At 41.5% G+C, this 17,701-nt stretch overlaps 1 protein-coding gene across 1 annotated transcript; it reads right to left on the bottom strand.

The window, feature by feature from the left end:
* Positions 1-718: 718 nt before the first annotated feature.
* Positions 719-15,460, bottom strand: LOC104268810 (COMM domain-containing protein 5; the record flags this gene model as incomplete). The annotated part of the gene is made up of 6 exons (XM_009866070.1): positions 719-1,226; positions 3,708-3,783; positions 5,569-5,664; positions 9,575-9,625; positions 13,417-13,445; positions 15,300-15,460. Coding segments are annotated over 6 exons (515 nt in total), but the record flags the coding sequence as incomplete, so codon positions are not given.
* Between the last annotated feature and the right edge of the window lie 2,241 nt (positions 15,461-17,701).

Here is a 17,701-nt window from a genome sequence, read left to right as displayed (position 1 = left end):
TGAGGAGAGGCCGAGGAAACTGCGATTTTTTAGTTTGGAGAAGAGGAGGCTGAGAGGAGACCTTATCGCTCTCTACAACTACCTGAAAGGAGGTTGTAGGGAGGTGGGATTTGGTCTGTTCTCCCTAGTGGCAAGTGATAGGGCAAGGGAAAATGGCCTCGTGTTGCGCCAGGGGAGGTTTAGGTTGGATATTAGGAAACATTTCTTTACTGAAACAGGGGTGAAGCATTGGAACAGGCTGCCCAGGGAAGTGGTGGGAGTCACCATCCCTGGAGGCATTCAAAAAACGTGTAGATGTGGCATTTCAGGACATGGTTTAGTGGTCACAGTGGCACTGGGTTGATGATTGGACTTGATGATCTGTTCCAGCCTTAGGTCTTTTCCAACCTTAATGATTCTATGATTCAAACACATAGGAAACACATGAAACAACAGGCAGGCAGCATTTCCAGTTAGAAATCTATGAGATTACTGGTATTTAGCCCATTCTGATCAACCAGATAAAGAATGAGATTGCACCTTTGTGCTTCTGCAATTCCATGGAATTAGTTCTGGAAGCTCAGCTGATACTTCTTCCTTGATCCACAGACTTCCAATTTTCTTCAAAATTAGCCTATAATTATGTGTAGCTGTAACTCAGTCACTTTGTAAGAAGCCAGACAGCAATTTTACTAAGGCAAAACCCAAGCTCACATTTGTCATACTAGCGCACAGAAGTGTTTATTTTATTTTTTATTTGAAATATTGCAGAGCTTTCTTATGATACACATTGATGGGGCTTCCGGTAGCAGGCTTTCAAAAATAATTAGAGTGATGAATCATAATCAGAAATAAATGACTGTTACATGTATTAAGACAGTTATTTAAAAAACATTTTGATGAATCATGCAAAAATGCTCGCAAACAGCATTATATGTTTTTTGATTTTTTTTTTGGTTTTCCTACGTCTTACAAAAAGAATTTGTGCTTTTAACACTTAAATAAAAAAAAAATATTTACAGCAGACATCATAAATGCAGTGTTGCAGTTCAGACAGGCAACGTGGTGATGGTCCCCTGCTTTGCGATTCACAGAACGCGCCAAGGGTTCCAGATCTCTTCTATAAAGTCTCAATGTAAAAGTGTTCAGTCCTGGATCTTCAGTATGCTCCTTTTCTCCAAATCATTCATTTCCTTCAGTATAAGGGCAACGTTGTATCTCAGTTCTTGAAACTTTGCAACTGGCACCTGAAACAGAATACCCAAGTTAGAAAACAGAAACACCTTAGGAACTTTGATGGGGGCATTCCTATGGATAGGGAACATTCCACAGTATCAGCCCAATCTCCCTTAAAATACTTTTTTTAAGACTTAAGACAAGGGATTTGAGGTTAATAAAAGTCAGTTAATTCAACTAAATTATCTGGGTGGAAAAAACAGAGGAGAGTGGGAAAAAACAGAAATAACAGTTACACAGTACATTTTCTGTACTGCCAGAGGTGAGAAAGGAAATATTTCAAAATATAAACTGATGGCTGCTTTGGTGATATAAGAGAGTCATGGATTCGCAGGAAAGACGAAGACATCTGGAAGGTCGTAGAACCTACAGAATTTTCAAGCAACAAATTCCAGATACTCTGCTTGTCCAAGCTTGCCGGAGAAAGGAATTGAGCCTCAAAGCAAGAGACTTGGCAGCAATCTCAAGAGCAAAGAGGACTGGGCACTGTCTATACACTGAAGGCAGGTTTTGATTAAATACACAAAACATTTTCAACTGTGCAGGAGACTAATGGACCTTCCTTTACCATTTCAAGCCTGAGAAGCCAAATGGATGGAAATCTATTATCTGTTAAGACAGAGAAGCATGTCTCAGCACAGGCACAGACTGGGTGACACAGATTAGCATTAGTGCAGCGCACAAATGCACGCGCTCGCCTGCGTACCAAGAGCAGGCCGGCGAGTCCCCGGCCGCTCTGCAGAGCACTGCCCCATCGGCTCTACTGCTTTGACCACACTGAAGACACAGTTCTTTAGACAGAGTCCCCTGTCATCCTTCTGCCTACATCTCGTCATCAGTTATGTGAGAGGAATCCAACATCTGATTTGCATTTTCCATATGCATCAGGAATGTATGAAAAGGCATCAGGCCTTTTTCACTTTTGACATACATACAACATGACTCCAAATGCTGCAACACCTATTGCTTTTTAAAGACTCTTCCTTGTAAGAAGTAACACTGCGATTAAAAAACCAAACCAAACCCAAGAGACCAGAATGTAACTTCTCCCTGTAGCACACACATTTTAAAACTGCTCGTAACAGAATTATCGTCTGGAGTTACCAGTTCGCTGGACATCCTGTACGTGTCCCAGTGAAAGGAAACTGAAGAGCCAAGGACTACATCTGCTTGTGTGTGGTACCTTGAACCAAAACACAGATTTATCCCAAAGAGCTACTAACTGCAAGACACAGAAATTGTATTTACAGCCAGATCTTTGGCGTTCAGATCTAAACAGCAGCAGCAAAGAGAAGCGCATTGTTTGCTATGGGATATTGGCACTTCTGCAAGTACTGGACAGGCAACACCAACACATCTCCACTGCAGAACAGCAAAGGCTCTTCCATAGACCTACAACAAAAAAACCTAAACCCAAACCAACCAGGAACAATGCCACCAAGATCAAGACTTGACATTATAGACCAGGAAATAAATCCCCAGATCTAATAAATATACACTAGTTTTTATTCTCACAGATGAAACTTATCCTCTCGTAAAGGGTTAACCTGAAGACCATGTCATCATTTAAGTTCCATGGAAGACTTTGAACAGAATGTACAGATGCTCTGAGCTGGGCTGTCCACAGAGAGGTGAATTTGATCTCCTGTGAAGTGACATCATCAACACTTCGCAATGTGGCCCAGAATTTGTGCCTTCCTCCAGAGCTGCCTTCTTGTGAAGCACTGTAACAGTAAAATCAGTCCACCTCTTGTAACACACACTCTTTGGTGCTTCCTCCAGACTACTACTAACACATGAACTGAAGCCAAAGTCTTTAGAGAATTCCTAAATAACAATGCCTGCTGTGCACTGGATTCCTGTATGTACCACCCTGTTATTTATAGAACCAATAGCGTTCCTTTTTAAAGGGTAAAAATACAGAAGAGTTTATGCCATCTTCTGGCAAGCCTTCTACACATTATAAATACTGCCACTAATGCTGAGGTAAAAAGCAGATAGGTTTTTTTACTTTCTTTCTAGCAGCAAGAACTGTGCTGAAGAAAAAGAAAAAACCTACCTCTGCCACAGAAGAGAATGTTGTCGCTCTCTGCTAAACGCAGGAAGTTTAGAAGCGTATCATATGTTATGTAAACTATGCCATTAATTTTTCTGCCCTCAAGAGCCACCATCAGGTCTGAAAGTTACAGCTGATATCAAACCCATCATTTTTAATCAAGCCAGGTATTATGCAACAGTGCTTATCAGTAATTAATATTCTTCTAACAAATGAAGTTTCAAGAAAATGTGTGTAGGAACAAGGTATGAAAGCATTTTGGTTAGCACTTCATTATATATTGTATGTGGCTACACTTAACATGAAAGCTTCCAAGAAAAACCAACCAACGATAATGCATTGTTTACAAAAGCTTTAATATTCTAAATAGTGATTCAACTTTCTAAAAAGAAGTTCAAGTGGTTTCTTTTTTATTTATTATGGCAATCAAACTTACTTCAAAGCGATGAGCTGTCCCATCTGAAAGCTTCATCATCATCAGAATGGATGGTTGAAGCGCCCGGGCCAGTGAACTGAAATGATTTATATTATTAGTATTACAACAATAGACATCAGCAGTATGATGAGTACATTGTATGTTACACATTAACAATTTAAGATATTTGCGTAGGCTTTACATAGAACATGAGTAATTTCAGTCATGAAGTCCTGTATGGGGCTGGCAAGCGACTCATAAACATAGGAGTCCTGTCCCACTTTACCTCAATATTGAGACTAAAAATTTTTTTTTGGTAGTTTAGTAACTGTAAAGTTTAGAAGCATTATCATTTTACATAATAATCAGTTTAGTGGAACTACAACAAGGATAAGAGCTGAGCAAGTACTGCTAAGTAATAATGCACAGTTTTCTCATGCAGTTTACCATGTTACATTAATCCTTTCCATCACTGCATACTCTCAACTGCCATCTCACTTGGGGAATCAAGCTCTTCCAGTCTTCATCCTAAATTTGTGGTTGTTATTCTATTTGATGACCCAAAGAGGGGAAATGAGTCATTCTTGTGCAGCTTCCATCAGCCAGGGTTGCCAAAACCTGCTCAGGTACTGACAGGCGCTACAGCCAGAAGCCATATCCCTTTGCAGAGGCTGCTGTTGGAAGATAAACAAGAAATCCCAGGGGGGAGGTTGACTGGAAAGGAAAATAAGAGGAAGGAAAATAGAATAGGATAACATACCGTTCCTGTGTTGTTTGGAAAACAAATCACAGCATTTGCCTGCAGGTTGGAAGTGTTGGGCCGGATGGTGATTATCTGTACATTTTGCTCTCTCTGAGGCACAAATTTTTTCTGCACAGTGATTGCTGTGTGGTGCTCGCAGTACTGCTCACCTGAGAGTCACCTGAACTGGAAGCTTGTGACCATTACAATTTTCACTTAAGACCTTTTCCTCTTTATTTTAGTAAGAGTACCCCTGATTACCCATGGGCCTCTCAACTGTGGCAGGAAACAGACTGCACTGTCCCTCAGATGCAGGCATTCATGAATGCAACACGAAATCCCTTGTGCTAACAATTTACACTACTGACATGTGTAACACAATACTGGATCACCTTCCAGTTTCTTTTGCCCTGGTCCATCTTGGTTACAACTAGATAAAGACCGGGGACGGCACAGACAACAGGCCTCTGCTTCCTTCCGGTTTGAGCCAAAGATCCATGCCCCGGTTGCCTCTGCTGTAGCAGATGGCAAACAGCTATTCACACGATGATCACAAAGGCCTTTACTCCTGTTCTGTGAAAGAAACTAGATCGATGACCAATTGCATAACTATGGCAGCGTAAAGGTGCTGTTCTGAAGCTACAGCACAGGTGATGGAAAGTGATTTTCTTTAACACGTGCAACACACAAATGATGGTCTACTTAAGACGCTGAATAGGTGATTTCCCTTCCCTGCTCCAGTGAAACCGAGAGCTTGGCTGGCTGCATGAGGGTCAAGCCATCTAATTTATTCCATCATCTCTGAGGACCTGTGGAGCTGTATCAGCTCCATTAAGTTTTAAACTCAAACTTGGAGTGAAATGTTTCTAGCAGAGAGGTTTTAGAGGTCAAAACAAACAAGGAGCCTAAGAAGTGCCATTAGTAGAAGCAGAAAGGCAGCAGGTCCATGCGACAGGTCCATGTTAACAGCAGTAACCTGTACAGAATTGACCTCTACGCTTTGTCTCTTACCATTTAATGTCACATGCCAATCCCTAAAGCAAGATACTTGGAGACCATTAGCAGTTTTAAGCAGCACAAGAAGTCAGTTTAACCCGGGGCAAAGTGATTTCTAGGGTCATGCAGGGCTCTCTTTCATACCTTGTGGAAATAGCTACGTCCACTCTCCACTTGAGGTCCTGGACACGTGGCAGTCTACTTCCTCGTATCAGAGCTGTGCTTTCGGAATCAGGACGCCTACAGAGTAAATCAGAAATGGAAGACTGAAATGCAAATTCCTTAGAGAAACAACAAGTGTAAGAGAAAATAAGATTCCTAAGAATAAACTTGCCCAGAACTTGTTTCTCTCCTACATCTATCCTCCTTTAGAGAGGTCTGAACGAGTGGAGGTTTTGAGACAGCTGTGCTCAGGTTACCTGCTCTTCCTATGCTTAACTAAAAAAAAGACACCAAGCGACTCCATGTAATTCCAGAAAACTGACGTCACTATAAAGTTTAGTAAGAGTCATTGAGGTGGCTGGCGTACCTATTACTTCAATTACATGCAACTGTGAGGCACAGAAAGGGATTTGCAAATAACTTTGCCTTCATGCAGATCCAACAGGAACAAGCAAGGAGGAACGAGACAGATGACTTCAGCAAAAAGCTGGAATAAGGTCACTGTGCTTCTTCAGTGGAAAGGATCTAGTATTAGAGAGCAGCAATGTTTTAAAATGTAATAATAGAGTGTGCTTTGAAACAAACTTAAAAAATATAACCACACAGTGGCTCTCGCTAATCCAACATAATTTACAAACTCTTAAATTCCTTACATAATGTTCACTGCCAACCACAGGACAACCTTCAAAACTTTAGTCTAATGTGTAAGAAGCCAAGGACTCCATTTATTACTAATTGCAGGAGGAATCAGGCTGATAAAGCCTCAGTTTATTTCTGTGAGGGAATTTCTGTGAGTTGACAGCAATTAAACTTCAGATAGTTGACAATCTTTAAAAGTTTAACAGTATCTAAAGCTCTGGGTAAGTAAACAAGCCAATCTGACTCAAAGACATAACAACCACCCATTTTTAGCCACTCTGGACTTGGTGTTACTCACCATATTTTTTATTTTTTTTATATTTTTTTGCTAGGCATCCCATGTCTCTGGAAGTTTTTTACGGTACATTTCAAAGCTACTCCAGTACTCCCACTAAGGGAAGGATAAGAAACGCTACATCCTTTATCCATGCTGCTCGGCATAATCTAATTACAGACTTTACATCAGAAAGGAATCCTCTCTGAACACATCAAGGACTGTACGAACGATAGTCTAACATCTCTGCTCAGACTCTTGTGTGCAAGTTAGCTGGTGCCTTTAGAAGCTGCCCAGAAAGACGAATGATTTGCTAACGTACATAGGACTGACAGGCTGAGATCCTTCAATTCTCTTGCTAAAGCAAAGGCAATGTAAGAAAGAATTTACCCTTTTTTTTCCTTTTGGGGGTGGTGGTGGTGGTGTCAGAAGTGACACACATTCCTAATAGTACAGTAAAAGAATGAGCAGGAAAAAATAGATCAGCTGGTTCTTACTCACTGTCAACCACTGGAAGGAAGTAGGTCACCACAGCTGGGTGCAACCATGAGGAGCTGGAGCCTAGAATGGTCATTAGCAGGATTAAACGTAGGAACAGGCCTTTCCCTCAGTGGTGAGCTGCTGCCAGAGTATTGCTTAATTTGGGCAATGCCTAAAAATAGCCACACTGCTACTGCTTCCTTGAGACATGCTAACTCCCGTCAATGGAAGATGGTCCATTCAGAGCAGCACCAGCATTTTGGGGGAAGAAAGAGCAGAGATAATAGGAGGATGTTCTAGTTAGCAGTGACGGGAAAGGTCAGCAATGTCCAAACGGAGGCGAAGCTTATGAATATTGTTAAGCTATGGCATTTCTGTGGCCAAACCACAAGGCTTTGGGTCTGGTCAGGACTGCATTTCAGTACCATTCCCTCAGAAAGACTCACAGCTTTCATAGCTTCATTTAAGCTTCTGTCAGCACCTTCCTAGTTTGGACAAGAGCGCAGCTGGAACTGCAAGAATCCTGTAAGGATAACAGAATGTGCATAGTGGCCAACATACACACAGAAATTATACAGACCACTAATCAAGCCATTGATTCTAGGAGGAATAGCAAAACGGAGCAGAAAAGACTCAATGGATCTTATATCCAAAACCTACAGACTATAATTACATTTTGTAAACACTCTGTGCCAACAGCTGCAGTACACTGTCAGCACATAGTGCAGAAGTCAGAACAAGTAAAGCACCACAGATCAGCTAGCGACCATCCAAATTATACATGGAAACAATGATACACCTGGTGACAAGAACATCATCTGGAAAGGATGCAAAAGAAAAGCACTCAAAAATGAAAGATAAGAGAATCTGGAGCAAGAGCTGACCTAACAGTATCAAAACTAAAGACAAATTCTGGATGGTTCCCTATGCACGTACCAAGACATGCCTAGCAGGACACTGAACAGGGAGAAGGAACCAATCGGTACTGTGAAATGTGACAAACAGCACAGAGAACACCCCTCCTGGTAAAAAGTAAATCTACACTATTTAAATAAATAAATAAAGCAGTACAATTGTTATAAGCATTCAGAGCAGCGAAGTTAGGGTTACCCTTTCCCATAAAAAAGTATTAATTTCATGCAGTTATTTGATGATGTCAGTGTGGCAAGTTTTACTTTCAGTCTTATAGCTCGATGAAACTGTAGGGAGAAATACAAATGTCAAATTTTCAGTACTTCAGAGCTGTTGTTTAGTGAAAAAAACTGCAAAAAATAGGATAAGATGCCAGGAAAAGTATTAAAAATGGCTTTTTCTGGGTTATCTAGCTCATACTGAATTCTTGATCAGATGCTAATACTTTTCTTACCATCACAATCATATATATTTACAACTCAATAAGCATATGTGTGATTCAGTGTTACATTTAAGATTATAAAAGCAGATCTGTCTAGAAATCACATCTGAGGTGTTCTTCTCTAGTCTCAAAACACAGAGCAAGATTACACTGGATAATCACAGCTTTCAAATGAGAAAAAGCTAAATTTTCCAGCATCGTGATTTCACAGTGGAAAACAGACAATCATGCATGCTTCAAATGACATCTAAATTTATCTTCTTTCTCCACTGCAAACAATATTTCCACTTTGCAACCATGAATTTTGCATTCCTAACACCTATAATTCAAACAGAGGAGCAGAGAAAAGATGAGAAGGCTGAATTTATTTTTACTCCAAGAACCTTTAGGTTTAAGCCAAGATCTTAACCAAGGAAATGAAAAATATTTTTAACTTCGGTAGTGGCATTCAGGCCCTTGTGAGGGTAACCGAAACACCACAACTACGATTATCGGGATTCCACGCAGAGCGTGTGGAGCAGCGTTGGGTTAGTGATGCTGGGTGACCTCGAGTTTCAAGGAGGAAAGTTCTGCAAACACAGAAAAGTTCAAGCAATATCTAGATGTAGAATAAGCTAGATGTGGTTGAGCAGAGAACCATGTAGAAAAAAGGAATCCCTAGAACAGACGAAAGAGATAGGCTGTTCAAAAAATTCTTGATTTAGTACTTCTGGAGCTACTGAGGTACACTGCTAGAAAATTAATTACAGCTAGCAGAGCACTTGGTATCTCCTGCATTTCATCAAGTTACCCCTGTGAACCCCCCATTCAACCATACATTAAGACTTGATTAAATGCTGAGAAAGCTTCCACGAACTACAGCGTGTAGAAGGCATACACAGCTTGCCTCTGAACAGAGCAAGGGTTAGACTTTTGCTCTAACTTGCAACAATAATGATGACAAAACTGCTTAATTCTGCAATGAATTTTTCATCTGTAGATAGTGGTGCACCTTACCGAGTCTACAGAACTTTATAAAAACTCATGGGTGATGATCTGAGAAAACCTGAAAACTGGCATGAAAGCTACTTACTGCATGTAGAGCCATGTATGATGGATGTCATGTTATGCTGAATAAGACAAATCTTGTTCTCATTAATTTACAGAATTTTGCTGTTCCCTCAGTAGGCCTGGGATTTTTGTCAGCAGAGCTCTGTGCCACACTGCTGGTTGCACAATGCACAATACATGAAGATACTAACCTGTTACCAAAGACTATACTGGAAAAGTCCACAATGAAATCTTCCGGTATCCTTAAAGAGAAGAGCAATACAGAATAGTTAAGTTTTTTGTGACCAAAATACATAGCTACAAAAAAAAATAATCTATTATAGAACACAAAAAATGTGTCAACATTTTCCATCTTCCCTTTCTTAAAACTGCCATCAGCTCTTATGTAAGCACTTCAGTATTGATTCAGTCTGGGCTCTCAAAATAACAGCTGATGTTTTTATACCAAGAACTTGAAAAAACTCTATTACATCTTCCTGCCCTACCTAGCATGGCAACAGTGAATTTCAAAAGAATACAACACTTGCTTAACTTCTTTCAGTAAAGTCAAGGAAAGTTTTACTGGTGCCTCTGACAAGTGCAGAAGGCAGGCCAGCAATGCACGCTTTCAAAAATGTCAACCCTATACCTTTTATTTTATTTTCACTTGAAGCATAATGAAAAGACAACAAAATGGATTGCTCCCTCAAAAGTAAAAACAGAGACCCTTGTAGCTAAGATCACTTACAAAACGAGCATACCTGCCAAGGAGAGGACAAGCCTAAATTCGATGGGGACCATGAGAACGGGTTGAACAGACTAACTCACACTCCATCCACCCTGTGCCTCTCCACTACGCTGCCATTCCTCCGACACTGTTGTTGCCTCACAAACAAGCTGCTGTCAGTTTTCAGTTCAATATATCAGGCTGTGAATTGCAAAGACTGCAGAGCAAACACTATCCATTCAGCTGCCTTTGCCACAGAGACAGCAACCTCCTACAGGGAGACAGGTTGGACAACGTAACTACTTCTGCTGCCACAGTTAAATCCAGAACTCAACATGAATCAGTGCCCAGAGACATTACTCACCAGTGGCTTGAGATACACAGCGGTACATCAAAGAAAAATCAAAGCAAACAAGTAAGTTACCTGTCCTAAAGGGCTTACAGCATCTAATGATGGGAGAAAAACAACTCATCAACTCAGACAGTGGGAAGATGAAACAGCAGTTATTAGAGCTTGAATTCTTAATGGAAGAAATGTGGTTAAAACACATTTTTAACTGGTGCTTGGGTAAAACTGACTTCTATTAGCAAAGTAGTTATCTGAGGCAAACTGGGAAGTGAGGAGGAGGGACTAGACAGTGCTGTTTTGGCTGCATGTGTCTTTATTCCTGAAGAGACAAGACTCTACTTCTACAAACTTTACTTATAATTTCCAGGCAAGTGTATCACTTAACCCTTCCTGATGATGACAGAATATCCTCTTCATGTCGTGGAATAGCTGGGGAGAGGCAGCTGCAATATGATTAGTAGGATACCTATCACAATACTTGCTCAACGGTAAGAGCAAGTGTTACCAAAACGAGCGGCAATGCTACCTTTGAGTTTGCATTATTTTTGCTGTGCCGTTAATGATTTTGCTGAAAATCCTGTTCCTGGATCAAGCAGCTTACACGAGGCCAGTCGCACATTAAGCAGATCAGACACAGAACACGGCAGAGCTCAGGCCTGAGCTACAGATGGCAAGCAGCTTTCATAAGAACATTCTGAGGAAGGGACTCAAAGGGCAAGGAAGAAGATGTGAGGATGTCATTGGCCTGAGCCATAAAGTTATTAAACAATCTGAGAGGATAAAAATCCCACCCACAATTCAGAATCGCACCCACTGCCTCCGCCAGTCAGGGCAAGAAATAGGAGATACAGAATGGCAACCCTGTGAAACCAGTAGTACTGATGTAATTAATCACAAGTGGGCATGTCTCCCAGCCTCTCTCTCCACCAAAACTAGATGCCAAGACCAGCTGCATCACCAGGAAATTGAGACTTACAAGACTATATGAGTGGAATTAAGTCCAACCTTCAGCTTCACTGAAAGAACAAAACAATGCAGGACAGGTGAATAAAAGGCAACCTGGCTCAGAGCTCAAACCTTTCAAAAGAAGACACAACAAGAAGAGGGAAATACAGCATTTTTCTGCCTTAATGTGCAAAATACCTGCCCAAACACTGGATGCCAATAATGCCAAGACATTGTTGTTCAACCAATTACACGTGTTCTTCCTGCACATGATCACAGGATGACCCACAGGAGTCACTGCAGAAGGGTTAAGTGTCTGAATGTAATTAGTAGGTGCTTTAAAAATTATCATATATTTCATCTCCAAACTGAAGTGCATTGGGAAACACAGGAAACATTTCCTATATAAAAAAACCCTTGAGAGTAGAATAATCTACTTATTCTTCTAAAAGTTTAGCCACAAGGTGAAGAGAGCTACTCACAGGAAATAAGACCATCAGAAACGGAAGTTAAGGGGAGTCCCAATAATGGGATGAGAGCAGCAACAAGCAGCACAAACCCATACAAGTCTGCAAGCAACACAAATGCAGTTACCTGATCTATTGCTGCTACATCAGTCATGTTAACCAGAACAAGAAGATGAGCCAGATTTAAGATATAAAAGATTAAAAAAAGGGAAAAAATATCATCCAGGCAGAAAACTGAAATACAAAAGCGTAAGGTGTAATTACAAAAGTCTGGTCAAATGACAAGCACAGGGGCCTGGGAGCCTCCATTTCTAGATACAGGCAGTAATTCCTGGCGCTCCTGTATACCAACTTTCTCCACTGCTCCACAGAGAAATATTCACCCACCCCCACAGAACTTGGCATGGAGCTCTTCATTATTCCCTAATCACACTGCACACAATCTGTGCACACCTCAAAACCCACCAACTCCCACTGGGTCAAAAGCAATTCATCAGTTTCTTACCGATCTACTTCAACCTGGGTGTGAACTCCGTGATGTGGCAGAGGAAGCAGCTTGCAGTTTAGCTCACAAGACAAAAGGCAAGCCAAACTCCAGCACCAAGCTGCAGACAGAACTGTATCAACTAGCACAGCACCTTTCATCATGGCCCCAGTTACACCTTTCACCCATTACACCCCAAGTACGTGTCTAAATCTGCACCTTTAGTTTGCCTGAAGTTGCTCATAAAGTAAATGATGCTTATGACCCTGCAGAACAGAGTTTGAGGAAAAAGCCAGTGTGGAGGTTAACAGACAAATAATGGTGAAAAAGACAGAATTAGAAACGTATCTAGCAACTCCTCCAAGGTAGCAAATGAAATGCTAAGAATTATGGGAAATTAGCACTTTAAAATAACTGAGCCTTGGCACAGAGGTTTCTCTACAGATGAAAACATCAGCTGCTGTTATTCTGTCACTGCTACTGAATATGGGAATAAGGGAAAACCTAGGAAGATTATTAGCATGGGACATCCAGCTTTTAGGATACTAACTTCTATTCAGAGGTACTCGGAAGAGACTGATACAGAACTTAGGACTAAGTCAGTGACAAATGTCATGCTTTCCTGGGTAATGGGCAGGAGAGATTGTCGCTGAACAAGGTGGCAGGATTTCATGAACATTATATCATTGGCCTTCCAAAGAAAAAAAAAAGTAGGGCAGTTTCTTATCTTCTGAAATGTTACTACTGTCTTACCAAACATGTTAAAAAATACTGCAGGGCAAGGTGGAGATGGAAGAGAGAAGGTCACTCACATTTGCATAACCTACATTATGGACTAAATTAGACCAATCTTCCCAGCATGTGAATTTTACTGCTCATGCTCAGTGCTAAATCAACTCTTACACAACACCTGGTTTTTTTCCTCTGGCTTCACATGACATTTGGCAACAGATGTATTATGTGTTATTTACAGGTAACTTTCATATCAACTTTGTTGTGTGAAAAAGTTATTTTGGGGAGGCAGTTACACAAAAGTTATGAAAACCCAAACAGATTAAAAAAAAAGGCATCAATAGGCATACCTGAGCTCCTTTAGGTCTTCTTTAAACACCTGGAAAGACATGGAAGGTGAAATTTTACAGGATGTAGTCTTGAAAGATAACTTTGTCCATTCCACCTAATGTGGTTACCTGCTTGGTATCTGTCTCCCAAAGTTTTAGTTTTGAGTGCCAGTAGTTTCAAACTGACGGGTTACATACTGACACCAAGCTGAGTGGTGTGGTCAACATGCCAGAGGGACGGGATGTCCTCCAGAGTGACCTGGACGAGCTGGACAAGTGGGCTCTTGTGAACCTCATGGGGGTTCAACAAGGGCAAGTGCAAGGTCCTGCATCTGGGTTGGAGCAATCCATATCATCGATACAGGCTGGGGGATGATGTGAGAGAGAGCAGCCCCGCAGAGGAGGACTTGGTGGTGTCGGTGGATGAAAAGCTGGACGTGAGCCAACAGTGCGTGCTTGCAGCTCAGAAGGCCAATCGCATCCGGGGCTGCGTCAAAAGAAGCGTGGACAGCAGATCGAGAGAGGTGATTCTGGCCCCTCTGCTCTGGTCTGGCGACACCTCACCTGGAGTACTGCATCCAGCTCTGGAGCTCCCAACACAAGAAGGATGCGCACCTCTTGGCGTCGGTCCAGAGGAGGCCACAAAAATTGTCAGAGGGCTGGAGCATGTCTCCTGCGAGGACAGGCTGAGAGTTGGGGTTCTTCAGCCCGGAGAAGAGAAGGCTCCAGGGAGACCTTATGGTGGCCCGCCAGCACCTGAAGGGGGCTACAGAAAAGCTGGGGAGGGACTGTTTACAAGGGTGTGTAGCGACAGGATGAGGGGCAATGGTTTTAAACTAGAGCAGGGTAGATTTAGATTAGATGTTAGAACAAATTTATTTACAATGAGGATGGTGAAATGTTGGCACCAGTTGCCCAGAGAGGTGGTGGAAGCTCCATCCCTGGAGCCATTCCAGGTCAGGCTGGATGGGGCTCTGAGCAACCTGATGGAGTTAAAGGTGTCCCTGCTCACTGCAGGGGGGTTGGACTAGGTGACCTCTGAAGGTCCCTTGCAGCCCAACACATTTTACGATCCGGTGATTCTAAGAACTTCCAGAAGTGTTCCATCAAGTTGTGAGAAACTAATTTTAAACACCTAAATCTCTTGGAAGCCTTTACTTTTGAAAACAAGATCCCTGCCATTTCTTTTATGTAGCTATCCATAACATATTCTTCTTGTAGACTAAACATGTGCCCTTACTCCCAAAGATGTTTTGCAGCAACTTCTTTAAACTATGACAATAGAAACAAAGTGGCAAAAGATAAGCTCTGAACACTAAAAGCATGCTTTCACTATGTTTCCTGCAATATATGAGCTTTCCCAGCACGCCTGGGTAAACATGAAAACAGTATTTTAAACAAGGGAGAGGTGCTGGAAGCCCAGAAGTGGTTCTCTCATACAAGAATAAAATGAGAAAGAAAAAAAAAAAAGTAAGGTAACATGAAAAAGTAAAGAAAATAGCCACAAAGAAGGGATAGAGGCTGGGAACTTGTACACATAATCACACAACACCCATAGCATAAGCAGAAATAGCATTTTCTTGCCATTTCCACCATATCATTTGGGCCATAAGACCTTCTTTCCTGTGAAAACAAACACGCACAGTAAACAAGATGCTAAAGCAGCAAAAAGATACAGGAATCTTCTCTCCCAAAACTTAAATAATATTCAAAAAGTTTCTCTGTAAATCTGCCTAACAAGGGAAAAATAAGAAGGTCTAGATCTTTAACAGTTTCTTCCAACCACTTTAACTTGGAGCAACAATTTAGCTGCAGCTCCCCACCCTGGCAAATCACATTAGATGGTAACTTGTGTCTGGCACAGCTTTTAACTTCTCAGAACTCCAAGCGCTCCCAGAACTTACTTCTTGTTTGAAAGTTGATAAGGGAAGTCTCAGCGCTTCTCGGAGAAGGGTATACATGCCAGAAATGAGGAACGCAAGTTGCTCTTCTGAGAGATTAGAGCTTTCTGCAATCAGCTTCACAGATTCCTTGCAGTCTTTGCCTTCCAACGCATTAACAGTGACTGTAAATATGAGAGCAAAGCAAGAATCTTTTAAAAAAGAAGACCTGGAGAACATGAACATTAACATACATGTGTCTATGATTTTACTTGATGTACTGGCATTTTTCCTGATGTGAAACCATCACAGGTCAGTCTCAGAACACTTTAGCAAGAGAACTTCAGTGGATTAAGCTTTTGCACTGTAAAGCTGAAGATGTTTTCACTGCTAAAATTTGTTCCAGTGAGACAATGCAAAAGAGATAAAAAAAGTTCATCGCTCATGAGTACAAATACGACTTGAGCTTCTATCAACAAACTTGTTCACGTCAAAAGTCTGCTTAGAGCTTAATTAAACTTCTGATACACTGGAGAAGGGAGGACTGAGAGAGTAAAGAATTCAACACTGTTCTCCAATGGTTTACATAATTAATTTATCTTGCCATGTCAGCAGAAACTAAGGATTAAATGAGCAAGGAGACAAAACTAAACCTTCAAGTTTTGTCGTTTGCACAACTACCAATAATAGAAACTTTAAAGGAAATTACTGTTAACTTGTGTGCCAACATTACATATTAATAACTGGTGTGGGTTTATCTCATCTCCATCATTCCGTTATTCTTCCTTTTTCCATATATGCACTGGTTTATATGAATGTCTATTGTCATGTCGGCCTCTGTCCTGTCCTCTGACCCGTCTGGATGGACTGCCGGAGCCACAGGAAGCTCCACAGTGGATAAAGAAGAGACTACTGACACCATCCCACCGCAGGATCGAGGCATTAGATTAGTCATTTATAATGAGCCATATTAGTGCTGTGAACAAAACATGGAAAGTGAAAAATGTCCACCAAGTGTTACTGAAAGCCAACCCTAAGAGATTAGCTTAATGCTTACACAGAAAAGAAAAAAAAAAAAAGAGTTCTAATCAAACTGCCAGCCTTCCTTTTGGTATCAGGTGAGTTCCACTGCTACCTTCTGCTTTTGGATAAATTCTCTTATTCTCTTTTCTTTTCACTTTTTTAAATGCACACCACTACATTTTGTGACAAGTCAGGTCATTCACGTGGCTGACCAAATTTGTCTGGCGCTATCTGTGTGGCAGATTTTGCAGAGAGTAGCTGGGATGGGCAAGGTGCTAGTACCAAACTTTCCACGCTGCCTGATAAAGGCTCTGCTTTAGGACATCAAAACTGGCTTTGAGAAGAGTCTACTAGAAAGGCCAAACATAGATCAACACCGAGGCCTGTCTACTAGATGATATGCAGAGCAGGACACACGTTGCTGTGTACTTATCTACTTAAATACAAGTTTGATTTCTTCAAAGAACAACAGGTTGCTTACAGTTTTTAACTAAGCAGCTTTAATGACAATATTGGTATTTCTTCTGCTGGCCAATCCTAATAACTGGTTAAAAATCCATGTCTTCTTTTATAACCTGCTTGTATAGCTTAGGGATTTCATAAATATCAGCTGTACCAACATTTCCAACAGTCAATATGAGGGAGGAAAAAAAGAATAACCCAAAACCACCTCATGAAACGCTTACGGCTGGGTCATTTACTCCTGCTAGAAGATGTCTACCATCAAACTTCCACTTGCACTTTAGCAGAGCCTGCAATAACACTGGCTGGATAACCCTGAGATAATGGTATATGCAGTTTTTACACTGTCAGCTGAGCAGGCAGCATCTAATTTTTTATATTAGCTATTATTTAACAATAGAATAACAGCCACAACCTCAAAAAGTGAACTTGCTGCAAGTGCCAGAGCAATTTAGACACACTCTGTTGAAAAGCATCACGTCTTCAGACTACTTGGCCTTCAAAGGAAAACCCACTGTCCTGCGAGCAGTCTAATCGCAGATCAGCAAGAGCACAAGACGACTGGAGATCCCTGCCAGCTCTGCAGCAGCCGGAGGCTGTCGCCGCCCGTGCTGGGGTACATCAGCGCCGTGGGGTTATCTGCCCCGATTTGTGTTTTTTTTTTGGAAGGACTGTTTGCTCACTCTACAGCCTGCATTTATTGCACACCTAAACCTAGGCAGTAATTTCCACCGAAATTCAACATAGATGGGAGATGAGGAGATGGTCAGGGTTCCTGGCGCTGGGGTCACTCCTCGGTTTCTGGTGTTCTTGCACTATACAGCAAATACAGGTCAACATCTCGCACTTACTTTCGTCCCAAATACGCGGGTTTATCACTTGGAATTGCTGTAAGGCAACGCGGGACACATTTCCGGCCGCCTGTGCAACACAGAGCAGCC

This window comes from Apaloderma vittatum, unplaced genomic scaffold, assembly GCF_000703405.1.
Source record: "Apaloderma vittatum isolate BGI_N311 unplaced genomic scaffold, ASM70340v1 scaffold12280, whole genome shotgun sequence".
Classification (NCBI taxonomy): domain Eukaryota; kingdom Metazoa; phylum Chordata; class Aves; order Trogoniformes; family Trogonidae; genus Apaloderma; species Apaloderma vittatum.
This window is presented reverse-complemented; position numbering and strand designations above follow the sequence as displayed.